General features: G+C 40.8%; 1 protein-coding gene across 1 annotated transcript in view; it reads right to left on the reverse strand.

Annotated features, from left to right (window-relative positions):
• The window catches only part of itfg1 (integrin alpha FG-GAP repeat containing 1), a 99,797-nt gene that overhangs the window by 67,313 nt on the left and 4,678 nt on the right, over positions 1-27,806 (reverse strand). Inside the window, exons 7-9 of the mRNA XM_088993183.1 lie at positions 15,664-15,713; positions 11,712-11,793; positions 8,150-8,244 (exon numbers count right to left, since the gene is read on the reverse strand). Coding sequence (XP_088849309.1) covers positions 8,150-8,244; positions 11,712-11,793; positions 15,664-15,713 — 227 coding nt within the window. The remainder of the gene's footprint in view (positions 1-8,149; positions 8,245-11,711; positions 11,794-15,663; positions 15,714-27,806) is intronic.

The raw sequence follows: 27,806 nt of genomic DNA on the forward strand, positions 1-27,806 counted from the left end.
GCCCGTTTCCACAGGCTGATTAATTCCTTACACGGAGCTCTGTCGCCCTCTTCTGCCTCTTTTTAGTGCAACATGAAGTTTTCAGACCAAACAAGTACAACAAAATACATTGACGTTATGGAAGGACTGCTACAATGTGTCCTTTTTTCGGTCAGGGGTGTTCCTTCGGTGACGTAACGTGAGGACTCGTCACCAACTCAAAAACAAGACTTTCGTAATATTCAGCGCGAGTCTTAAAACGTAAAATATAGCTATACGCGGTGGAATCTTTGTAAAATACGCTCAGTAGAAGTCATTTGAAGACATTTTATAAATTATGGACACAACTTGTCCGGAGACGTCGGTTGTCCTTTAAAGTCTGACTGAAGACAAGTCACGGGAGACTCAAATAACCCACGTCTTAATTCTCCCATATCTCCCGAGTGAGTATTTCCACAGGCACGATAAGGAAATAGGGTACTTCGCTGTCCTCAATTCCCTGATTAAAATATAGCATGACTTATTTGAAATAGCGATGAATGGAGAAAAAAAAACGAGAGGATGGATGTGAATCCCCTAAATGCAGAAAGAGAAATGCAAATGCTGTCAAAGTAGTTGAAATGCAAATGGCGGGTAACTTTCAAGGCAAACCCAAGAGTCAATGTTTGACTTTGAGTGAGCGCCTCGTTGATCTCTCACCACTTCATGTTTTTCCATGACCTCTCTCAATGTCCCTATTCGTCACATCAATCAATCTTTCTTTCAAACTTTGTTCAACTGTGCCAAATCCGTTGTGAATTTTAGGATTATTTTATTATTATTATTATTATTATTATTATTATTATTACAGTTGCATCGATGAGAAGCTTTCTTCAGCCGTCATGTGTACAAATTTGAAGGTTTCGGACGTTTCGCCTCCTATCCAAGAGGCTTCGTCAGCGAACTCAAGTCTGACTGGTCGTATCGGCCCTATTTATATATCCCTAATGTCCAGACATGGCGGCGCTGGACACAGCTATGATAGGTCCCTACTCTCAGGATGGGGGAAGCAGAGGACCACTCCCTGTATATAATTTGTACACATGACGGCTGAAGAAACCTTCTCATCGATGGACCACTCCTGTACGACTGAGAGCTTACACAGACGTATTACAGTTGCATGTAAATAAAGGAGTCTCACAGTGGGAACTGGGTTACCTTAGGTACTTATGGACATTAGGAACTCATGGTTTGTTTTTAACATTGAAAAATACAATCATGGCGTTCACCGTTGCAAGCAAAATGATTTTTTTCTGGAAGAACAATTTTCCTGTTTTAACAATACGTCTGTGTAAGCTCTCAGTCGTACAGGAGTGGTCCATCGATGAAAAGGTTTCTTTCTACAGATGACGGCTGAAGAAACCTTTTCATCGATCTGTTTTAACAATGTTCCTGTTATATTAAAAGAAAAAAAAGTTAACTCATTCACTGCCGGACGTGCAAAAATGTGTCCACTCCAGTGCCAGGGTTTTTGTCATTGTCAATTGAATTCTAGGATCCACAGACCAATCGACAAGGACAACCCTAACCCTAAGACTAACCCAGAGGTCTGCCACAGTCACCTCTGTCCATGAGGGATATAGGGCCAGGATTACCAGCACAACTTTAGTTTGCTGACAAAGCTCTTCGGATGAGGAGAAAAGTACAGATGAAGAAACATTTCCCTTGATTGAGGATTGTTTCTCAGATTTGCGTCGTACCATTTTTGTGCTTTCTACCGCCTTTGTTATTGATTTATTGTTTTAGTATTTGTTGTTGGACATGTGATTTTGGGAGTTCTGTTAAACTGCTCTAGTTTTCATCATGACTTGTGGCGTGAAAAAAACATCCCACCCAATAGCCACCGGCATTTGTGTATTTCAATTAATGAGGCTAACTGGTAAGGAACAATTGGACGGCTGTAATTTTGATGAGGTTCACAATTTCGCCCACTTTCAAACATGGAGAACAGACCTTTTCAATCATGTCTTCAAAGTCTATCGAGGAGTTCAAAGGTCTAATCGCACAGCTATGACTTCATTTGTGGGTGTTAATGAGGTCGTAGCAAGAGTCAGAGATGGAGTGAGACCATATGTTAGCATCGCAGGACCAAGGACCACTGACCGGCAAATCGGGGTAGACTTTGCATGGACCTTTTTCGACTGTCTGGCCATCTGGCTGTGATTTGGGCAGATGTGGGTTCTAGTGATAGGAATTCCGGCTCTTTTTAGAGAAATTAATTAACTACCAAAAATCATGTCAAATTTCGTGAAAAACGAATTATTCATGTACAAAAATACACTACAGTGATACCTCGGTTTACGAACCCCTTGGCTTATGAACTTTTCGGTTTACGAACGTTACATGTATGAAAATTTTACCTTGGTATACAAAAAAATTTTCGGGATACACACGGAGCTGCCACAATGAGTGATGTGTTGTTCGCGAACAAGCCCGTCTCCTAACAAGAAAATGGCAGCCGGCTTGTTTTTGTCCTCTATTCCCCGCCCCAGTCTTCGGTTACAGCCACGTGATTGGTCAAGAACGCAGCAGTGAGGGGAGGTGGTTTAAACATTAAAGAGAGATGTAGACGACAGTGAGAGTTTCAACTTTGATAGTTCAAAGGCAGAGTGTAGACTGCAAGGTCAAAATATCCCATCAATCAGGCTCCACAAACAACCCGCACGAGCTATCTGTACACTTGATGCAAAAAGCTATCAACCCAGCTAAACAGAACACAATTGATGAGGAACAATTATCGCAGAGAAAGCACCTACAAGGGATCATTCCTCAAGATGGTAAAATAAGAAGGTTACGTTCCTCATCAAGTGTTTAATGCTGAGGAAACTGGCCACTCCAGTCCATCAAGCCATCAACGACCATCACAAAGGTCAATAAAACGACTTTATTATATAGTACAGTTTATTTCTTAAATTAAAATAACATAGCACATTTATCATACATGAAATAAGGTATATATTGTGTAGTTTTAAGGCTTAGAAAATATGAAAGTAGAAAATTATGTTTTATGTGGACCTGGGAACGGATTACTCTCATTTTAATGGTTTCCTATGGGAAATAAATTTTTGGGAAACACACTTTTTGCTTTACACACTCTGTCTGTCTGAGAACCAATTAAGTTCGTCAGGATGCCAGAAAAATTCACCTTGATTAGTCCAGAATATTTTTTTTTCTGGCATTAACATTAAAAAGACAAAAATGTTGAATGTCCCTTGATTTTAAGGACTGTTTTGAATGGACGCCATTTATTAAAATTTCAAAACATGCCCCGAGGCTAGCTAGCGTCTTCACTGAAATGTGGTAAAAAAAATTGTAGATTCGGTCCTTTGTTTGTGGAGCAACAGCAGTTTTTTTAAAGCATGGAAAAAAATGTGATCATGGGTTTCTCTAACCAATCCTGTGTTTCATGTTATCGTTCTCCTTAACCATTTATTTCTCGGTAAATTGTTCCTTGTTGTCAAAGGTGAAATGTGACACACGAAAGATGATATATACACACGATATATAGATATATACACGGAATAATAGGCGGTATTATGCATAGATATACGTGTATGTGTGTGTGTGTGCGTGTGTGTGTGTGTGTGTGTGTGTGTGTGTGTGTGTGTGTGTGTGAGTGTGTGTGTGGGCGGACATGGCGGATAAGCCGATAACATTTCGATTTTGGATTTGGATGAGATTTGGTAGTTTGAGGGGGAGTAAAAATAAGCAAGTGGAAGCTGGTTCTCCGGTGGCAGAAGATGGAATGAAAGGGAGCAAGGCATCCTGCCAACTTGTGGGATGTATACTGAAAAGGTGGTGGTAGTGGTAGTGGTGGTGGTGGTGTGGATTATTTAAAGGACAACCGACACCATTTTTTTGGTTTGTTTTCTAACTGACATCAGAAATACATTTTTTAGCATCTAAAATACCCAAAACACACAGGCTGATATTTTAAGTCAAATGCAAAACGGCAATTAAAAAGACTTAAAGTGTGCCAGAACTGCCACAAAGTGAGCACGGAACTGGGCAGATTCAGAAAGTCCCGCCCCCTTGTTCGTGACATCACTGTTGGTCACACACTGCCTTGCTCCAGAATCCAAACAATGGCTTCAGAGAGTTCAGATTTGGAGAAGATGCTTTCTTGTTACTCATCCAGTTATGAATATGATTCAAATAGTCCTGAATAGAAAAGCATAAATGTTTGGAATGTAGCACCCAGAAAATGCACAAGATGGCGCACAAGCTCCGTTGGAAATGGGCTGATTTGTCCTCTGGGAATTTGTGTCAACTTACACCTTCTTTATGCGTGTTACCGCAATTGGCCGCAACACACAACGATTCACCAACACGTTATTTATGTAGTTTTCCTTCTAATTTCGCCATCAACATGGTGTTTTCAGATGAAAAAAAGGACCCAAAATGCATTGTGTGTCACTTTCTCGGTCAGGGGTGTTCCCTCCGTGACGTCACATCGGGCATCGTCATCAACTCGAAAACAAGACTTCCTGAATATTCAGCGCGAGTCCTAAAACGTAAAATATAGCTATATGCGGTGGAATCTTTGTCAAATACGCTCACTAGAAGTCATTTGAAGTGATTTTACAAATTATGGGGGTGATGGTTGTTCTTTAAGCATCGGTGCTTCCAAACTATTCCTGTGTGCAGCTCTAGTAGAATATTTGAAGTTAGCTGGTGAGATTTGTGAGCAAAATGTAACCCAGATGACAAATCGTGTGCTAGCACGATGACCTTCGGGGTTGCCATGTCTTTATCCGCACACATTCCAAAAATGATGCACGTTAGCTTAATGTAAGATGCTAGGAGGTCTAAGGATGACTTGTTGTTTGTCTTTCGGTGCGCCATTTTATTTATGATTACATTGAATTTAGGTCACAGTGTTTTTGCGCCTGGAATGGGGAGCGTCTTCACAGCCCCGCTTTGCTCAGCGGAATGGTCGGTGCTGTTTGAAAGTCTGCGGCTGGATGGATGCATGGCTTGAGGAGCTCGCGAGAAGAAGAAAAGGAGCGTCAGCGCAGAGCGCTGATGCGTATGTGGAACTGTTGCGGCTTGGAATTGAAGCGGATTTATGTGGGGTAGGAGATGTGAGACAATGTCTTTTCGCCAATGGATGCTACAGCTTCGTGTTTGCTTTTAACATTTTGCTACTACTGAAAAGGATGCTTTGATCCTCTCCTTTTTCATCTAGAACTGTTTCATGTCACAAAGAGGGTACAGCAAGTGCTGAAGAATGAATGACTCTCTGTGTTGTCATATAATTTGTTATTTTTGTTTTTTTTTCCAAGATGGTGGCGCGTGAACACGCAGCGGCTCCTCTCTCTCCCGGCAAATTGCCGTTTTCGTGTTTATTATGTTTGTCAAAGTCATTTTAAGTGCCTTGCACGCTGGGTCCGAGTAGTCCGTTTTGGTTTGCGACCAACAGGTGGCACGGCATGGCCCCACCTGCAGCTGCACAGATGTTAGTCATTGTAATCAGTGGCAGTTAAAAGGACTCCCGGCAGGACCATTCAGTGTCGGGTCATTGTTTGTTTCACCCTGTCAGGTTTGTTTCGTCTTGTCATGTTTTAATTGTGGTTTTGTTTGCTACTTTGGACCTTTTTGTTCTGATGACTTTGTTTTTTGAGATTTTGTTCCTGCTGACTTTATTTAATACAATTTGTCAAATACAACCCGGGTCTTCTGCCTGCTTTTCTGGGTTCCACCACCACCGTGCAAAGCATGACAATCACTACCCACTAAACTGTTTTTAAGTAAGCGAGGAAATGTTGTGAAAGTGCTCAAAAAAGTAAAAATAAAAAAAGTTTTTTCATTTCTCTTCGCCCGAAATTCCAGCTATGTTTATTTTTCTTTGGTGACAAACGATACCCGTGTCTGCTGCAAATCATATTCTTACATCAGCAACGTGCAATCTCGGGATGATATTGAAGAAAAGACAGATTCCCTGCAGTGAAGGCACTGTTTGCAAAAAAATGCATTGGTACCATAAATAATAAAAACGAAACGAACACCCACCACTCCTCAAAAACACTGTTTCGCATTTCATTTTCTATTTTGTTGCGCACTCAAAGACTTTGTTTTGCTGATATGTCATTTATTCAAATGCATTGCATAATTTACTGTTTGCAATTACAGAGTTAGAATTGCACCCTATTTCTCCACTGTGAGACTAATAAAGGAAAATCCAATCCAATCCAATTTGCATTATTCGCTTTCCAAAAAACAAGTCCAGCTTGTGGCGCGACCTCCTCAAAGGAAAACACTGACACTATTATACAGTAGGTGACCAGAAAAAGTGAACATCTGCTCACAATGGATGCCACGTACAACTGCACTAAATATAAATACATAAACAAATAAAACAAAATCCCCAAAACAATGAAAATGACTTGCTATATATGTTCATTATTTATGAATATTTATTATACAGTGATACCATGGCGTACAACTTAATTGGTTCCCAGACAGTGTGTAAGGTGAAAAGTGTGTATCCCAAAAATTAATTTGGCATAGAAAACCATTAAAATGAGAATAATCCGTTCCCAGATCCCAATTAAACATAATTTTCTTTCGATTTTTCTAAGCCTTAAAACGACACAAAATATACCTTATTTTATATATAATAAATGTGCTATGGTATTGTAATTAAAGAAATAAACTGTACTATATAATAAAGTTGTTTTATTTACCTTTGTGTTGGTCGTTGATGGCTTGATGGAATGGAGTGGTTGTGGCTGTTAGGAATTTTTTTTTTAAATGTATACAAGTATACAATTGGATTTTTTACATTATATATATATTATATATTTATATTATATATATATATATTTTGATTTTTTTCCCCATAGACTGAATAATGCGGACCGGACTACAAGACGCACCTTCAAAGAATGCAAAATGTTTTCCAAATATAATATGTAAATAGATAAATGTTTTCCAAATACAGTGATACCTGAGCTTCCGAACTTAATTGGTTCCCAGAAAGTGTGGGTAAGGTGAAAAATGTGTCTTCCAAACATTAATTTCCCATAGGAAACCATTAAAAATGAGAATAATCCCTTTCCAGGTCGCCATAAAACAAAATTTTCTACTAAATAACCCTTAAAACTACACAGAAAGACCTTATTTTATGTATAATAAATGTGCTATTGTATTGTACAGTATAATAGTCATTTTATTTACCTTCGTGATGGCCGTTGATGTAGTTGCCTTTTGATGAGATCCGAGTGAAGTTGCCGTGCTTTCTCGATGATACTACCCTCACACACTGTCCCCTGCTAGCTGCTTTTCATTAATCCAAATCAACAGATGTTTTTCAACCTCTACTATTGCCTGAGACCGTTGCTTAGACAACACAGAAACACCCTTATCCACACGTAGCAATGGTCGACTTAGCATACTGGTAGTGGGGCGCTAAGTCACACATACACACACACCTCGTTTGTGTTGCTCGATGATCTCCTTCTTCTGCTTGACCGTAATCTTGTTTTGTGTCCTCTTCGGCTGTGATTGGGTCTTTTTCGGTCACTTAATAACAAAAGTACTCTACTCGATAACAAACCATGTCTGCACTGGGTGCACTCAAAGAAATTGGATGTGGAAAACTAGTCCACCAGCCACAGTAGTGCTGTTCGACCGTGTGGTTTGGTGTTCTTCTGCCGAAAACTAGTCCCCCAGCCATTGTGGCGCTCCGTGTGTTTCCCGAAAACCAGTTCGTATGCCAAGATTATATTCTCGCGAATTTAATGTTCGTAAGGCAAAAAGTTCTTTAGCTAAAGCGTTTGTAAGCCGAAGTATCACTGTATAAGGCACACTACATTATAAGGCGCTATAGTAGAGGTTGTTACAAAATGGAGTAGGTGGCTGCTGACAGATGCTGTGAAACCTGTTGTGGCTCAATATTACTTTACATATAAGGCGCGGGGTCATCTTTTGAAGAAAATCAAGGCTTTTGGGGGCGCCATATACACAAAATACGGTACATGTGGTGGAAGCAACAAAAACCGAAATTAGAAAGCAGTGATGTCTGGATCCCACTAAGGTCGTTTTAGTTTGTTTGTGTGTGTGTGTGTGTGTGTGTGTGTGTGTGTGTGTGTGTGTGTGTGTGTGTGTGTGTGTGTGTGTGTGTGTATACCTCTTTGGAGCCCGACTTGGCCAGGTAAATGGCGCTGCGTTGGCACGCTTCATCCAGGCAAAGAGGTAGGAGGTGATCCTGGTAGCCGTCGCCATCTGCCAGAATCATGACCGAGTTATTAAAAAATACATAAATAAATCAAAAGTAGACTTATTGGAAAAAGCACAAAAAGTGGTGAGGAGAATTTTAAATTCATTTGAAATCCCGAACACAAAACCTCTAGTGGGTAGGGGGTTACATTTTGGTAGTTGATGCAAGCTAAAACCACTTATTGCAGCTTGTTTACAAATTAGTCGAGCCTCAACTCACAGAGGTACTGAGTACTGGAATACAGGTAACATCCGAGTTACGACCGGGTTCCGTTCGAACAAAACGGTCGTAAGTCAAACGGTCGTAAATCCACAAGCATGCAAAATGGCTGACGTGAGGATTACGTGATCATAACAAATGACCTATACGACAGGATAGTATACGATGTCAATCTGTTGTTTTTAAGCAACGCTTTCGATTGAATACTATTATATACCAAAATGTTGACAGTTCATTTATAAATCTTCTAACTTTTAGTGTCATTTTATATTTCGTATTATCGATCTTTATTACTGTGTCGGCGCACACGCTTTCTGCTGACCCAAATACGCACGGCTTCCCACGCATGCGAGCTGTCCAAAAATCGCTCTCCCTGCTAACGGAAAAGCCAGAAGAGGTCACCTGTCTCAAAGAGGCGGCGACGCCGACCATGAGCCCGACGCGGCGTTTGCGATCCCGACGCTTGTAGGTATTAGTTTAGCCCTATGCGGGAGGGTTCTGATAACTACTCGTTTGTGTCGTAGAGGGTGGTTGGATTCAAAAAGGAAGTATTGGTCTTTTTTTCATTCTACTCTCATTTGTCACTTTCACTCCTTCCTCCGGTGTGTGTCTCCATCCATCTTTGTTCACCCTTTGTTCACCGCTTGCCTCCTCATCCTGAGAGCTTTTCCTCTGACATGCACCGTATAGCATGATTTATAACAAGCTGTTTTTTTTGTTTATGTTGGTTTGATCTCTTGTTGTTTTTTCATGGGAACCTCCACCCCTGATATCAGTTCATCATCATGTTTTATGGGAGTCAGCACAAAGCTGCCACCATTTTAACAGCCTTTTGCTAGCGGCAAATAAAGTCCACACAATGCCTGTATGCTTTTCCTGACATTTTTTGTAGACATAGGTGAGAGAATTACCCAGGCGGGAGAGAGGTTCAACGGCAGCGGAGCGATCACAGTGTTTAAAAGAATCGGTCGGATGTAAGGTACAACAGGATTTCCAAGGCATTAAATCGACCATGGAGCATGGTGAAGACAGGAACACCAAAAACTGGACTTCAAACATTGAGAAGTGCTCATCATGGTGAAATGTGTACATATGCTACATTTGGATCGTTCGTACAATAGCCTGCTTAGGCAACATAGGATTAGTAATGCTGATGAGGTGATACCAGAGCAAATAGGGCAATCAGGCCAGTCGTTAGTCAGGACAATAGAAACAATCAGTGGAGCCGCAGGGAGTAGTCCTCTGCTCCCCCGAACCTGAGAGCAGGGGCGTATCATAGCATGTCTGGACAGTAGGGATATATATAGGGCCGAAACTACCAGTAAGACTTTAGTTGCCTCTCATGATATCACAATAGCTATATGCCGTGGAATCTTTGTAAAATACGCTCAGTCAAAGTCATTTGAAGTGATTTTACAAATTATGAACACAACTTGTCGGGAGGTGTCGGTTGTCCTTTAAGGGATGACTAGTGATTCATTCGCAGAGATACTAGCAGAAAATGGAGTCCGCCAAGAAGGGCAGTTCTGGAAGTGTATAGCAAAGAAATGCTATACAAATGTAAACATTGCAACAGAGCTAATTCAGTCATTTACAGTCAAGCCAAATCACTATTCCAATTAATTTTAGAGCGAGTGTTTGTCTTTTCATTCTCTCCACAATCCCGGTTACCCCGCTTGTGATTAATGAAAAAGCGCCACAGTGACTGTCCGACGTTCACCCAGTCAAGAGAACCTCGCAGGCTACTTTTGCAGCAGAGCGGAGATTAAAGTGAGCCGGCGGAGATTTGTGGTGAATAAAATGTAAAGCCGAGGCGAACAATGACTCACACCGTCCAAGATTGTTTTAGTGGGGATAAGACTTTCACAAAACAGTGTGTGTGTGTTTGTAAAATGGTGTGTGTTGTGTAGATTCACCCTGTCTGGCAATAGACGACGGCGGGAGAAAGTTACAAGATGAGCCTGCTTCAAATGCAGAGGAGGCTTAAGGGACTTAGCCAAGGAGCCTTTCGTACACCAACTAGGTCCCCGTTGAGTTCAATTTGGTCCCGGGAAAGATGCTTCTTTTTAGACGTTGAACAATTTTTTTTGTACAATTGGCCTCCTGATAAGAGCTGCCTAATATTTGTTGACATTTAGTGAGTCCAACAATCATTATATGAATGATCCTGTAAAGCTGTCTGGATCTGTGTTTACAATTGTAGAGGTATTAGACAATATATTATGACTAGGTAGTTACTGTGTTAATACTAATTCCCAACAATGTGAAAATGATGCAGTCTTTAAGCAGTGTATGAGGTGAAAAGTGTGTATCCCAAAAATTAATTTTCCATAGGAAACCATTAAAATGAGAATAATCCGTTCCCAGGTCCCCATAAAACACTTTTTTCTACTTTCTAATTTTGTAAGCCTTAAAACTACACAAAATATACCTTATTTTATGTATAATAAATGTACGATGGTATTATAATTAAAGAAATAAACTGTACAGTATAATAAAGTTGTTTTATTTACCTTTGTGATGGTCGTTGACGGCTTGATGGAATGGTGTAGCCGGTTTCCTCAGCATTAAACACTTGATGAGGAACGTAACCTTCTTCTTTCACCATCTTGAGGAATGATCCCTTGTAGGTGCTTTCTCTGCAATAATTTTATCTAGTTCCTCATCAAATGTGTTCTGTTTATCTGGGTTGATAGTTTTTTGCATCAAGTGGACAGATTGCTTGTGCGGGTTGTTTGTGGAGCCTGATTGATTGGATATTAACCTTGCAGTCTACACTTTGCATTTGAAATATCAAAGTTGAAACAAGTCCAAATTTCACTGTTTTCTCTCCATTTTCTCATTCTCTCTCTGTACTGCTGCGTTCTTAACCAATCACGTGGCTTTAACCGAAGACTGGGGGCGAGCAATGGAGGACAAAAACAGTCGGCTGCCATTTTGTTGTTAGGAGAACGGGCTCATTCGCGAACGACACATCACTCATTGTGGCAGCTCCGTGTGTATCCCGAAAAATGGTTTGTATGCCAAGGTAAAATATCCATCAATTTAACGTTCGTAAACCGAAACGTTCGTAAGCCAAGGGGTTTGTAGACAGAGGTATCACTGTATTGGTAATACTAACAAGCAATTAATGTCCAAATGGCGTTGATTGTGAGATACCCCACGTTCGCATCTAAAAACCACTGTGAAAAAAAGCTAAAGGATATTGAAAAAGTTGAATTCCACATATTCAATGTGCGCGTATTCTACTAACCAAAATCAGCAAAGGATGATTGTCCAACGTTGGGGAAGGGAGGGTCCTCAGGAAGAACGCTCGCTCGGCTGAAGTTGCCATCCTAACGACATGGGATATGGAAAAATGAAACACAATATTAGAAAATGTAAGTACACCGTTATGGACGCAAAAGACAGTCAATGAGCTTGCATATGGAAGTGAAAAAGACGTACAATGCATTTTATTTAGATTTTACTCATTTTAAAGTGATAAGCTAAAGGACAACCAACACCATTTTTCAGAAAATCGTTTTATAGCATCTAAAATACCCAAATGATATTTTTTAGTCAAATTCAAAACACCAATATAAAAATGAGTTAAAGTGTCCCAAAACTACTTCAAAATGACCCCGGAGATGCAGTTTCACAAGGTCCCGCCCCCTTGTTCGTGACGTCACGCCAGGACGTATTGTCTTGCCCTCTGTCACGTTTTGCAAGGTGGTGATGGCGGGTTCGGATCCCAAAAAGCAGGCAGGAGGAAGCAGGAGGTTGTTTGACAAATTGTATTAAAATAAAGTCAGCAGGAACAAAATGTAAAACATCAAAATCATCTGAATGGAAAAAATACAAAGTAGCAAAAGAAGACCAAAAGTAAGAGTCCGCCAAGGTTAAACAAACACGTACACGATGCATGCAGCAACCAAGCAGCAAACAAACAATGGAGCGGCACCGGATGGTCGTGCCGGGTGTTCTTTTAAATGTCAATGATTAAACGACCAACACCTGCGAGGCTGCAGGCAGGGCTGACGTCGCTACCCGCTGGTCGCCAATCTGATCGGGACGACCAGCACCTGTGAGGTGTAGGCGGGGGCGACAGCGCCCCCCGTTGGTCGTCAACCAGATCATGACACCCTCGAGTCAAAACAATGGCTTCAGATTTGGCGAAGAGAAGAAACTATCAGTTCTCCTAATCTGTGCAAAATGTCACCGTTGACAAAGCGAGGGCTGCCAAAAAGAAAAACAAAGTAACAAGCGTGATTAACACTGAGCGGTTTTGCCATGTCGGCGGCACCGCTCGCCATTTTAACACACTGGAATGGGCCCAACAAGCGCACCACTTTGTCATTCGGCAAGTAGAATCCACCTCCCACGCATTATTGTAGCTGCTGTGGAGGTGACCTTTAACAAAGGCTTGTCTTCACAACAAGCTTGTTGACCACTAGGTCGTCCTTCTTTTGCGACTGAACACTTTTTAGAGAATGACATAATAAAAAAAAAAACATGATTTATGCAAGGGGGGAAGATGAGGAAAACAACATGGCGGTATCTTCACTTTCATTGTGTGACCAAGCTCATCACGAAATGGATTTGCAAATCAAATCAGTTGTGCTAATTGGAATGAATGTCATTAATTTATGCATCCCAGAATATGGAACAAAAAAAAATGCTTTTAGAATATGTACTTATAATACATCCTGTAGTATATGCATATTGGTTGCAGGGATGCATTTGGGAAATTAGAAAAAGGGGGGCAGTTGGACCTCTTGTGTCTGAAAAGGGGGAGAAAATTCTAAAATTGATGGGGTCTGATTTGTCGGTTTACGAACCCTTTGGCTTCCGAACTTTTCAGTTTACGAACGTTAAATTTATGAAAATTTTACCTTGGCATACAAACTATTTTTCGGGATACACACGGAGCTGCCACAATGAGTAATGTGTCGTTCGCGAATGAGCCCGTTCTCCTAACAAGAAAATGGCAGCCGGCTTTTTTTGGTCCTCTATTCACCGCCCCCGGTCGTCGGTTAAGGCCACGTGATTGGTCAAGAACGCAGCAGTGAGGGAATAGAGGTAAAAAAAAAGCCGGCTGCCATTTTCATCTTCGTTCACTTCAGAGATCCAGCTCCAAGAACAGACTCGTTCGCGAACGACACATCACTCATCGTGGCGCTCTGTGTGTCTCCCGAAAAATAGTTCGTATGCCAAGATTATATTCTCGCGGATTTAACGTTCGTAAGGAGAAAAATTCGTTAGCTAAGGCGTTTGTAAGCCGAGCTATCACTGTAATTGTAATATAAAGAATGGGTTACAGAATAAATATGCATTCTTTCAAACATGTATCTTTAAAAATGACCAATATTTTGATGTTATTCTCACTCACTTCCCAAAAATTCACTACGATTTTCCTGAAAAACCCAAAGGCGCGATACACTGGGAGCAACCATGTTGGAAATGACTAAAAACAAAATGTGAGCTTCCTGTAGAGTCCTGATCATGCACCAGAGGGCAGATTACATGTATCAGATCACCTACATTTTTTTAATGAAATAATTCATCATGTATGTGAGTTCTCAGAAACCCGCGTATCAACTATGATACGAATGGCATTATGGGGTTGAACAGGAAAAACATCCTCGGTGATCATAAGTGAAATTTGGGTTTGGGGGTATGAATGGTTGAAAATTCTAAACACTCTCTGAGCTTATTTGCTCATTTTATCTTTCTATTTTTCATTCCTGGCTTGTCACCATTTCGTTCCGCCTACCCCGCCCTCACTACCCCCACCTTCTGTGCATCCTGTTTCTTCTTGCCGGGCCTTCTCCCATTGCCTTTTGCTGCGATAAGATACGCTGCTGCTCGTCTAGTGCTTCAACCTGCTGAATTTTAAGCAGGGCTCCCATACATAACACACACACGCACGCACACACACACACACACACACACGCACACACACACGCACGCACGCGCACACACACACACACCTACACACACACACATTGTGTCTCCACTGGCTATGCACCGGCAGAATATTAACTAGTCCTGCTGCAGCAATAGCAGCCAACAATCCAGCAAACCACTGAAGCTTCACAGATCACAAATGAACAGAGGTGTGGGTGCTTCATGACTCATCGTCTCTGATCAGGAGGTTAACAACTTCGAGTCGTGGAGGAGTAAGTGGGTGGAGGGGTTAGGGGGGGGGGGGTGTTGAAGAATAACACAGCAATGTTATTTCTCCAGAAACATCGATGAAAAGGTTTCTTCAGCCGTCATCTGTACTTCTTTGAAGGTGTCGGACGTTTCGCTTCTTATCCAAGAAGCTTTGTCAGCGAACTAAAGTCTTACTGGTAGTTTCGGCCCTATATATACAGTAAAGTCTCGTTATATCGATATTCAAGGGAGTCCGAAAAAATATCGATATAACCGGGACTATCGATATATCCGACCCTGTTTGCATGTAATTTTCTCCGTGCGTGCATAGAAATAGTATCGATATAACCGGGACTATCGATATATCCGATATCGATATAACGAGACTTTACTGTATATCCCTATTGTCCAGACGTGACGGTGCCGGACTCTGCTGTGATAGGTCCCTGCTCACATGTTGGGGGTAGCAGAGGACTACTCCCTGCGGCTCCACTGATAGATTCTATTGTCCTGACTGACAACTGGCCTGATTGCCCAATTTGGCCTGGTATCACCCCATCAGCATAACTAAGCCTATGTTGCCTAAGTAGTCTGTTGTACGAAACGATCCAAATTGAACCTCACCCCACCATTATGGTTAATGGTTTAACTCTTATTTTCTGATGAAAGAAGAGAATCTAAGGTTTCTTACGCTGCATTGAATGTTTATGTAGTCCTAGAACGCAATATTCTGTGGGTCCTGGAATTTGAATGACAATGACAAAAACCCTGGCACTGGAGTGGACGTATTTATGCACATATCTGGCAGTGGATGAGTTAAAAATGTATCCATCCTGTGACTGTAAAGTGACCTTGAAAGTTTTCAAAGGCACTTATAAATAAAATGTATTATTATTATTATTATTATTAAAAATTGAACTGGACGAATGACACCCAGTCAGAATCAGGAGTGTGCAAAGTCATTTACGTCAATTAACTAGCATGGCTAGCATGGCTGGCACAGCTAGCGATACAGTGTTAGCATAATTGTTTTTTTTTCACTTGCTGCAAGGGAACTTAGAACATACCTTGCTGATCCAAGTCTCAAACTTTGGTCCTTCTGTTGTCAGGAACAAATCTAAAAGTTGAAAAGATGATTGGTTAAATCACGGTAAATTGTATTTGATCCACAAGCAGCAAAAACAACGGGGCAGGTTCTCATCAGGTATCACTGTATATCAAGTTCAGAATGGCTTTGCGACTAGGTTTGAGATTCAACCCAAATACGTCTGTGTAAGCTCTCAGTCGTACAGGAGTGGTCCATCGATGAGAAGGTTTCTTCAGCCGTCATCTGTACAAAAGTGAAGGTTTCGGACGTTTCGCCTCCTATCCAAGAGACTTCGTCAGCGCTCTCGAAGATTTTATTAACATTTTCGATCAGTGAGCGTGAAAAAGTGTCAAAGTGCTTGATATTTTAGTCGAAGGAGTCGGAAAGAAGTGGCAAAAGTTTCTCACTGATAAAACTTGGCAAGATGACGCCTCGCAGGGAGATTGAGGAACATTTACCGAATGATCAGCTCTTTCCACCAAAGCTAATCAACCAATCACGGCTGGATCCTGCCTAAGAGGCCTTGATTGGCTGATTAGGACCAAACTCATCAACAGGGCCACCCGTCGCTTCTCCAACGCTTTGCTTCCTCCAATCTTAGAGTCTGTCATTTTAATTAGAAGTACATCTAATTCTGTCAAATAAATAAATAATGTCAAATTCCATGGTTGATTCCTTTTGCTGTTCAGTTGCTCTTTTTACCATCATGCTTTTCTTTCCCTGACCTGAATTTCTATTTCAACCTGAAGAAAATTGCCGTAATTATTCCAAATAGTCCCCAACTGTTGTTGGGGACTATTTCTCTGTCACCTTTGTAAACCAGGAAGTGCCTTTACCCCGTAAAAACAAAAATATCGACATAGATTTATAATTTATGACAAAATTATTGTGCTCCTGTGTTCTTTGTGTAAACTTTTAGTTTAGTTTAACTTCTGCATTTTATACCCCATATTTATTTGGCATTTGTGAATATATGTATCGCATTTTCTTTTCCCTTGGATGAGGTACTTTGTTACGCACTGTGTCATCAATCCACTTTGAGTTGACAAGTAAACTGCAGCCAAAATTGGAGGCCAAAGCTGATGTGAGCACTGCCGACCGAGCATTAGTGGCCCCGGCGAGCAAGCTAGCGGTGCTGTCACACTCCGACACTCAGGGAAAGTCGCATACATATACCAGAGTTTGAAAATGTGTTTATGTGGGAGGGTAGGCACTACTTGCGTAACGGGAGCGACAGGGATTCTTCGCGTTAAGTGGTATGTCGTGTCGCAGGGTAATTACAGCCGTGCTTCAGTGCGAAGCGCTGTAGCTAAAAGACGCAGAAAAGGAGTCACGTGGGAAGAGATAGCAGATGCAACGCAACCCTTGGTCTTTAGAGACAGGACAGCCTCGCAGAACAATAAACAACAAAGCGGAGGAAAATCACTTAACTACAGAAAGAGGCCATCTAACAATTTCAGCTCTCCGATGCGTCTCTCTGGTCTCGTGAAACTAGAAAAACCGTCCAGCTCAACTAAGTCAGTGATTGCACCGACCGCCTAAGACTGTCCAATTTTCTCGAATTTCTGAGGAACTTTGATGAAAATTTGAAAAATCCAGAAATCTGGAAAATTCCTGAGGACTTTCATCTCTGACATAAGGACTTGAGGGATGTTTTGTCGAGGAAGACAACCCAAAGGAGCATCTCTCTGGTCTCGTGAAACTACAAAGGATAAACCGTCCCGCTCAACCAAGTCAGTGATTGCACCGACCGCCTAAGACTGTCCAATTTTCTCGAATTTCTGAGGAACTTTGATGAAAATTTGAAAAATCCAGAAATCTGGAAAATTCCTGAGGACTTTCATCTCTGACATAAGGACTTGAGGGAGGTTTTGTCGAGGAAGACAACCCAAAGGAGCATCTCTCTGGTCTCATGAAACTACAAAGGATAAACCGTCCCGCTCAACCAAGCCAGTGATTGCACCGACCGCCTAAGACTTTGTGCAATTTCATGAAATTTCTGGAGGAACTTTCGTGAAAATTTTTTAAATCCAGAATTCTGTGAAAATCCAGAGCTTCATCTCTGACATTAGGACTTGAGGGATGCTTTGTCGAGGAAGACAACCCAAAGGAGCATCTCTCTGGTCTTGTGAAACTGGAAAGGATAAACCGTCCAGCTCAACCAATGCAGTGATTGCACCAACCGGCTAAGCCTCTGCGCAATTTCCTCAAATTTCTGGAGGAACTTTCAGGAAAATTTGAAAAATCCAGAATTTTGTGAAAATCCAGAGCTTCATCTCTGACATTAGCACTTGAGGGATGTTTCGTCGAGGAAGACAACCCAAAAGAACGTCTCTCTCTGGTCTCGTGGGTAACCCGTCCCACTCAACCAAGGCAGCGCTTGCACCAACATGGTAAGACTCTAGCCAAATTCCCCAACTTTCTGAGAACTTTGATGAAAATTTGAAAAATCCAGAAATCGGGAAAATTCCTGAGGACTTTCATCTCTGACATAAGGACTTGGGGGATGTTTTGTTGAGGAAGACAACCCAAAGGAACGTCTCGCTCTGGTCTCGTGAAACTGGAAAGGATAAACTGTCCAGCTCAACCAAGGCAGTGATTGCACTAACCGCCTCAGACTTTGTCAAATTTCATCAAATTTCTGGAGGGACTTTCATGAAAATTTGAAAAATCCAGAAATCTGGGAAATTCCTGAGGACTTTCATTTGTGACATAAGGACTCGGGGATGTTTTGTCGAGGACGACAACCCAAAGGAGCGTCTCTCTGGTCTTGTGAAACGGATAAAGCGTCCAGGAAAACCAAACCAGTGATTGCACCAACCGGCAAAGACTGTGCCCAATTTCCTCAAATTTCCAGAGGAACTTTCATGAAAATCCGTAAAAATCCAGAGGACTTTCATCTCTGACATCAGAACTTGGCGGATGTTTTGTCGAGGAAGACATCCCAAAGGAGACATTGTTACAACGCAGTAATTCTCTCAGTCTACCACTGCCTCACTCACAGGCTAAAGTTTATACCTTTCTCTACTCAAATAGCCACTAAAGTATGCAACGCATTAACTCAGGAAATCACTCTGTCAACACCGCCTTCCATTCTCCGTCCTTGTGATAGCGGGTAGTCATTTGTTTGCGGTGAGCTGATAGTAAAAAAATGGCACTCCCAAGGCCAGTGTGTTCCAAAATATTACGAGAGCTGAAAAGGTTGGCACGCGGTGAAGTAATTCAAGTCGATACAGAGGTTCTGACTTCTCAGGGAGTTGAGGACAGGCAAGAAATCATGGCAGATGAGCTCTACTTGAGTTATTCATAGCCTCTCCATCAGATTTGTTAAGGGGATTGGAAGTAATTTAAGGGGGCCGCCTTTGACTGTTTGACTCGGGCGGCATTATGTCTTTGTATTCCATTTTGCCCACGCAAGAGCCCTGAGAGTGGGGGGGGATAAAGACCAGGCTTGCTATTTAGCCTCTGTCTTAAAGGACAACCGACGCCTCCAGACAAGTTGTGTCCATAACTTGTAAAATCACTTCAAATGACTTCTATTGAGCGTATTTTACAAAGACTCCAGCGCATATGGCTATATTTTACCTTTTAAGACTCGCTCTGAATATTCAGGAAGTCTTGTTTTTGAGTTGATTTTTTTGGTGAAATTAGAAGGAAAACACGTAAATAACGCGATGGTGAATCGTTGTGGGTTGCACCAAGACTACTATTTGATACTCGCTGACACAAATTGCCACCAGACAAATAAGGACTTGGGCGCCATCTTCTGCAACGCTATTGGTGTCAGACGAAGTATGGGGGGACTCCTTTAATCGATTTTTATGCTTTCCGCTTCAGAACTATTTGAATCATATTCATAACTGGATGAGGAACAAGAAAGCATCTTCTTCGAATCTCAACTCCGTGAGCCCATTGTTTTGTTCCTTGAGCAAGGCAAGACGACCTGGCGTGACGTCACGAACTGGGGGCGGGACTTTCTGAAAATCCCCAGTTTCGAACTGATTTGTGGCAGTTTTTGGACACTTTAAGTCATTTTTATTGGTGTTTTGCATTTGACTAAAATTATCAGCCTGTGTGTTTTGGGTATTTTAGATGCTATAAAACGTTTTTCTGATGTCAATTAGGAAACAAAAAAATGGTGTTGGTTGTCCTTTAAGAGATAGGGCGGCAAGATGGCCGAAACTAGCATGTTTTTTTTTTACCGGGTAGTAACTCTTTTTGGTTGTGTTAAATGCAAGCATCTTGCTTGAGAGGCCAGGATAGTCAACTAGCATTGAGGCGATGGATCAAGGCATGGAATGACTTACCCTGGGATGAGTCACGCATTTGCGGAAAAAATAAATAAACCCACCGGGTAAGCATGTTATGTGGAAAATAAGTATTGAATGCGAGGGGAGTGCAGTTCCACATGACAGCTGAGCAAAAAACGATTCTTAGCGATAACGGTTTATGTTCTGAACGCAGTCGTCTGATCAAAATCGGGTTTGCCGAATAAGAATGAAGCCGATGGATCCATCTATTTTCATCAATGTCAGGGTGCTGCCATTTTGTCCTTTACCACCCTCTCCCGTCGAATGATATTGACTTCAAATCGTATTGCAAGTATCACGTGACTCAACCCAGAAAAGAGACGAGTCGTGATTCTTTTTCTTTTGATATAATATTAACCGGAACACCGTGATAAGACTACTGAGCTATTAAAGGACAACCGACACCGTATTTTTGTTTCCTAACTGACATCAGAAAAACATTTTATAGCATCTAAAATACCCAAAACATGCAGGCTGATATTTATAGTCAAATGAAAAACACCAATAAAAATGACTTAAAGTGTCCCAAAACTACTTCAAAATGACTTCAGAAAGTTTCAGTTTCAGACCATGTCGCGACAAGATGTCTTGCCTTGCTCTCAAATCAAAACAATGGCTTCATATTCGGAGAAGATGCTTTCTTGTTACTGATCCAGTTATGAATATGATTCATAACTCCAACCTCCTTTTCATAAGCTGCCCTGCGAAGGACAATGAATTCATTTCATGTCGCACCAAGTACAGACTATAGTCAGTTATTCCGTTGTGTGAGTGTGCGCCTATAAGGCTGTGCGACAATCTATGCATGAATATAATTAACACGTGCCCCGACAACGCACTCAGAGCACACGGCGGTAATAACGCAAAACACGAGTGCTAGAAAGACACAACAGTGTGGGAGGTAAGACGCAGAGATCGTGGAAAATGTGGATAATGATTCTTTTCGCAATGCTAGCCCGTACACCCTCAAACGCACACACACACGAGCGCGCGCTAATGCACTAAAAATGAGCAGTCACTTCATTCTGCCAAGCTTGTGCTTTCAAAGGTTCCAATTAGCAGCTTATCACAAGTGCTGCCGAGCTTCTAAGGACGCGGGAGGATTTTAGTTAGGGTTCAGCAGCGATTCGTCGGGAAAAGTCAACTCGGTTCTCATGCGATATAGTCTGGGCAGACGTCAGGACGATACGCCTTAATTGGGCGACACGGTGAGACAACTTCAAAAGCACGATTTTCCATCCATGTCGTGGACTTCGCCTTGATCCTTGTCGGGGTTGACATAGGTTGCGGGATTACATTTTGCAATTGTTCACAGGGCTTCTTAAAGGACAACCGACACCTACGGACAAGTTGCGTTGATAATTTGTAAAATCACTTCAAATGACTTCTACTGAGCACATTTTACAAAGATTCCGTCGCATATGGCTGTATTTTACGTTTTAAGACTCGCGAATATTATATATAATAATATATATTCCTGAATATTAATATTCAGGAAGTCTTGTTTTCGAGTTGGTGTCGATTCCGGACATGACATCACGGAGGGAACGCCCCTGACCGAGAAAGCGACACACAATGCATTTTGGGTACTTTATTTGGTCTGAAAACTTCGTGTTTATTCATGTTGATGGAGAAATTAGACGGAAAACACATAAATAACGCAATGGTGAATCGTTGTGTGTTGCACCGAGACTACTATTTGATACTAGTTGACACAAATTAGCAGCAGACAAATAAGCCCATTTCAAACGACCTTGTGCGCCATCTTGTGCATTTGCTGGAACGCTACATTGGAGTCCAGATGCCTCAAAATGACCCGGAAGGACTTCTTTAACCGATTGCAAACATTTATGCTTTCCTCTTCAGAACTATCTGAATCATATTCATAACTGGATGAGTAACAAGAAAGCATCTTCTCCGAATCTGAACTCTCTGAAGCCATTGTTTTGATTCTGGAGCAAGGCAGTTTGTGAAGGAGTATCCTGGTGTGACATCACGAACAAGGGGGCGGGACTTTTCCGGCCCAGTTCCGAGCCCATTTTGTGGCAATTTTGAGACACTAAATCATTTTTATTGGTGTTTTGCATTTGACTAAAAATATCAGCCTGCATGTTTTGGATATTTTAGATGCTATAAAAGGTTTTTCTGATGTCATTAGGAAACAAAAAAATTGTGTCGGTTGTCCATTAACTCTCTAAACAGTAACCCAAATATAACTGTACAGTGCCTCTAGTATACTATGTATATTTTTGTTTGCTTGTCTGATTATTAATTTATTTTGGAATTGTTTAATTGTTCCTATTTTTAGGTCCCCTCAGTATCGATATGCCTAGCATGTACTTATTGTACGTCATAAAGAGGTGCACCAAAAAGCTATTATGGTGCGCCTTGTATATGGAAAAAGTTTGAAAATACATCATCCATTGGGGATGCGCCTTATACTCCGCTGCAACTTATACACCGGAAAATATGGTAATTGTTAGAAAAATGCTCACAGGAAGGGTTGAAACACTCGCTAATCAATCGCTAAATTAGGGAAACAGCGTGTGCTACTATAATCTCGCTCCCATCTGTTTACAACCACGCTAGCCTTTCAATACAAGAGGTGATAATTAGGAGCATTATGTTTGATTGCCATTGAGATTATAAATACCCCCCCCCCCCCCCCCCCCTCAGGGTTTTGCATGTTTTTTTTTCAACCTGAGAGCAGGGACGTATCATAGCATGTCTGGACAGTAGGGATATATATAGAAGGCCGAAACTACCAGTAAGACTTTAGTTCCCTGAAGAAGCATCTTGGATAAGAAGCGAAACGTCCGACACCTTCAAAGAAGTACAGATGACGGCTGAAGAAACCTTTTCAACAATGTTACGCACAGAATCACGGTGGAGGATGGCCAAGTCTCCGGAATGGATTTTATCATTCCTCTCAATGTGTATCAGACATTTTCGTGTGGGCGAAAATAGATGTTGTATTTCACCTCATTAATAAAGACGCCATGACGTCATTGTCAGCTGAGTCCAAATCGTGATTCAAGCTAATACATTTTTCAACAATAACAAAAAAACTTTCTACCCTGCCCCCGCTAACCCCAAAGTAACTCGGCTTTGTGGGCCATGGCCAAGTTTTTGAAAATCTTGTTTCACGGTCTGCTGCTTCCCTCAGCAGAAGGGCAGGGTCACATATCATTGGGCCGAGCCTGCATGGGTCTACTCCTCCTTGTGAGCAGAATGGCTCTGGATGACACTGTTAGTTTTCAGCAAAATGTGTGTCCATTCATGTAAAGAGGTACAGTGGGACCTTGGCTTACGCACTTAATTGGTTCCCAGACAGAGTGCGTAAGTCGAAAAGTGTGTATCCCAAAAAATAATATCCCATAGGAAACCATTAAAATGAGAATAATCTGTTCCCATGTCTCCATAAAAGATAATTTTCAACTAAGTAAGCCTTAAAACTATAAACAATCTATCTTATTCTATGTATAATAAATGTGCTATTGTATTGTAATGAAAGAAATACATTGCACTATATAATAAAGTCATTTTATTTACCTTTGTGATGGAATGGAGTGGCAGGTCAGAGAGAATTTCTGTTTGAAAGGAGTCACATTCGATAAGGACTGTAATTAAAGAAAAAACTCTACAGTATAATAAAGTCGTTTTATTTACCTTTGTGATGGTCGTTGATGGCTTGATGGAATGGGGTTCAGACTTCTCTTCTTGTGTTATGAAAGTCCGGTTTGGCATCTTTTTCCAAAAAAGACTCATCTGCATTAAATACTTGCTGAGGAACATAGCCTTCTTTTACCATTTCGAGGAATGATCCCTTGTATCAATAAACGGCGAATTTATAGGTTGCCGCATGACGATATCAGAGTGAATTAGCCGTGCTTTCTCGGATATAATTGCTTTATTCACACTGTCGCCGGCTAGCTGCTTTTTGTTCATCCAAATTAACAGACGTTTTTCAACCTCCTCTATTGCCCCAGACCGTTGCTTTGACAGCACGTAAACATCTTTAGCAACACACGCAACTTAGCATATTGGTACTGGGCTGTTAAGTCAGAGAAACGCACACCTTGTTCGTGTTTTTCAATGATCTCCTTCTTCTCCTCAACTGTAATTGTGTTTTGTGTCTTCTTCGGCTGAACACGAGCCTGTGGTGGGGTCTTTTTCGGTCCCATAACAGCAAAATTATCTGTAAAAAATCCGGGAACACGATCGACGTGTGCACTCATAGAAAGGGGGTGTGGAAAGGTAGGCCGGCTGGGGCGCCGTTCGGTCGTGTGCTTTGGTGTTCTTCCGCCGAAGATTACTCCGCCAGCCATGGTGGGGTGGCGCTCCATGTGTATCCCGAAAAGGAGTGCGTATGACAAGGTTTAATTTTCATAAATTTAACGTTCGTAAACGGAAAAATTTGTAAGGCAAGGTGATCGTAAACCGAGGCCCCACTGTATTGAATTGGATTAGCCTTGATGAGTCTCGCAGTGGAGAAATTTACATTTACACAGCAGCTACAAAGTTATGGAAGAAAGAGGAAAGGAAAGGAAGAAGTAGAACAACAAAATACAGGAGCTGCATGAAATGTAGCCACCATCGCGGTGGTTAATGAAAACTAGCATTATGCATGACTGCAAAATGACTTGTATGCGCCACAAAAAAAAAATGGGAATAACAAGAAGAATGGAGCTGTGATATTCCCGGTAGAAATAATCCCCTAAACCCATTACAGGGGAACAACATAGTATAGGTGCAGTAGCTACAGGGAGGGAGGATTACCGGGCCATGCGCGCAAGCACAAACTACAGCTCGAGGCATACAGTACATATGTATGTAAACACAAAGTGCTTACAGCGTTACAGGAACAACCCTTGCAAAGTCAGATTTTACACAGCGGATGGAATATATTTTGTGCGGGTTCGAGAGAGAAACAGCAAGGGAGAGAGGGGGGTTGGGGTGCATTCAACACATCTGTTTGGTGCTACCGCACTCCGAATCTATTTGTGTAAACTCATTATATTTTCAGACACCATACATGCATCCTATTGAGACGGGAGTAAATAAACACTTGCGTCAAAGTCTTAAAATAGGGTGGATTGCTTGCATTGTGCTCATCTTAGCAAATAATTGTGTGGAAAAATAATAAGATAATCAGAATTAGAATCACAATCATCTTTATTTCCAAGTATGTAGAACACACAAGGAATTTGTGTCCGGTAGAACATGCTGCACTAGTACCATCATAGAAAATTTGCAAAGAGGCACTATACAGTTATATTTGGGTTACTGTTTAGAGAGTTATAGGACAATGGACACCATTTTTTTTGTTTCCTGACATCAGAAAAACGTTTTATAGCATCTAAAATACCCAATACACGCAGGATGATATTTTTATTCAAATGCAAAACACCAATAAAAATGACTTAAAGTGTCCAAAATCTGCAAAAAATTGAGCTGCGAATTTGGCATTTTCAGAAAGTCCCGCCCCCAGTTCGTGACGTCACGCCAAGACGTCTTGCATTGCTCGAGAATCAAAACAATGGCTTCAGATTTGGAGAATATGCTTTCTTGTTACTCATCCAGTTATGAATATGATTCAAATAGTTCTGAAGAAGAAAGCATACATGTTTGCAATTGATTAACTAATTTATTCTGTGCCATTTTGAGGCAAAGGGGGGGGGGGGGGGGTGTAGCACCAAAAAAGAGCCAGAAAATGGCGACAGAGCTCCGTGTAAGGAATTAATCAGCCCGTTTCCACAGGCTGATTAATTCCTTACACGGAGCTTTGTCGCCCTCTTCCGCCTCTTTTTGGTGCAACACGAAGTTTTCAGACCAAACAAGTACAGCAAAATGCATTGACGTGATGGAAGGACTGCTACAATGTGTCCTTTTTTCGGTTAGGGGGGGGTTCTTTCAGTGACGTAACGTGAGGACTCGTCACCAACTCAAAAACAAGACTTCCGGAATATTCAGCGCGAGTCTTAAAAGGTCAAATATAGCTATATATTGCGCACCAAATCCAGCAGACATTTAAACAGCTTCTTCCCCCAAGCCATTAACTCTTTGAACAGTAGCACAAATGAAACTGTATAGTGCCTCTTTGCAATTTTTTGATGATGATACTGGTGCAGCGTGTTCGACCGGAAACAAATTCCCTGTGTGTTCTACATACTTGGCAATGAAGATGATTCTGATTCTGATATATGCAGTAGAATCTTTGTAAAATACGCTCAGTAGAAGTCATTTGAAGCCATTTTACAAATTATGGACACAACTTGTCCGGAGACGTCGGTTGTCCTTTATAATTGTCATTATAAGTGCCTTGCACGCTGGGTCCGAGAGGACATTAATTTCATATGTGCTGTATGTCATGCATATTAGCATATTTGACAATAAAGTTGACTTTGACACATTTTACTCATGCAGAGATTCCTTCTTGTTGGGTGGGGGGGGGTGGTTCTGCGGTACTTTAGAAAAACAAATTGATGTGAAAACACAATCTGTGCCAAACGCGTTAAATATAAACTACAAACCTTCGCTGGAAGGCTCACAGCCAGCGACATAAAAAAAAGACCAGACTCATCGACTGCCATTAATTCCTAAAACAGATTAGAATTGAATTAAAACGTGTGCAGGTTAAACTGTGACCGCCCTCGGTCTATAAAAAAAATAATAATAAAAAAAAAAAAAAAACAGCGCCGCAAAATCATACCCGTGCAGCGTATGGTACCACTAAATCCTCCGTGATTACCTAAAACATGGAGATTAGTTTCTCGAGTGTCTGGAAAAAAAAGCTCACTAAGTATGAGTGACAGCGTCGCAGTTAGCTGGCCCAAAGACGGGAAACGCACAGTGATTTCTCATCATTCAATGGTGGAGAGAATGGCTAATTTAGTTCATTCTTTGTAAAACTTGAACGTTACATTCGTGTTTGGGCCTGCGGGTTGATTCCTATTGTGAGTCAAAAAATAATAATAATAATAAAAATAAAAATAAAGATATATTTGCTTGGTATTTTGCTGTTCAAAAATGGAACCATAAGGCTGAGTTAAATGCTTGGAAAGTTTTCCAAATCATGATTCAGTTGAAAATATGCTCATGTTTTATAATAATAATAATAATAATAATAATAATAATAATAATAATAATAATAATAATAATAATAATAATTATTATTATTATTATTATTATTATTATTATTATACATAATAATAATAATAATAAAAAATAATACTAATCCTACTACTACAACTAATAATAATAATAATAATGATCATCATCATTGTAATAATGACAATAACAATAATAATAATAACAATGAAAATAATACTACTACTAATAATACTAATAATACTAATAATAATAATTATTATTATTATTATAAATACTACTAATAATATTATTATAAATAATAATAATAATAAATAATAATACTAATCCTACTACTACTACTACAACTAATAATAATAATAATAATAATAATAATAATAAATTTCATTTATAAGCACCTTTCGAAACTCTCAAGGACACTTTACAGTCACAGGTTATTTTTTCCGCCGGGTGAGCAGCGGCAGCCACATGCGCCAGCGTTCACTCAACCCGGAAGTAACATAAATATGAATAAAACCAAGTAAATAAACTGATGTAGAAATAATTAAATACATAGTAAATACGTCAATAAATACATAAAAAATGACAATAAATGAATAAACATAAATAAAAACAAAAGAATAAATGGATACAATAAAGTAAAAAGAAATGAACATGAAAATAAAAATAAAAGAATGGATAAATAAATAAACAAACAAATAAA

This window comes from Hippocampus bargibanti, linkage group LG03 (genome assembly GCF_051943395.1).
Source record: "Hippocampus bargibanti isolate YZ-2025 linkage group LG03, ASM5194339v1, whole genome shotgun sequence".
Classification (NCBI taxonomy): Eukaryota; Metazoa; Chordata; class Actinopteri; order Syngnathiformes; family Syngnathidae; genus Hippocampus; species Hippocampus bargibanti.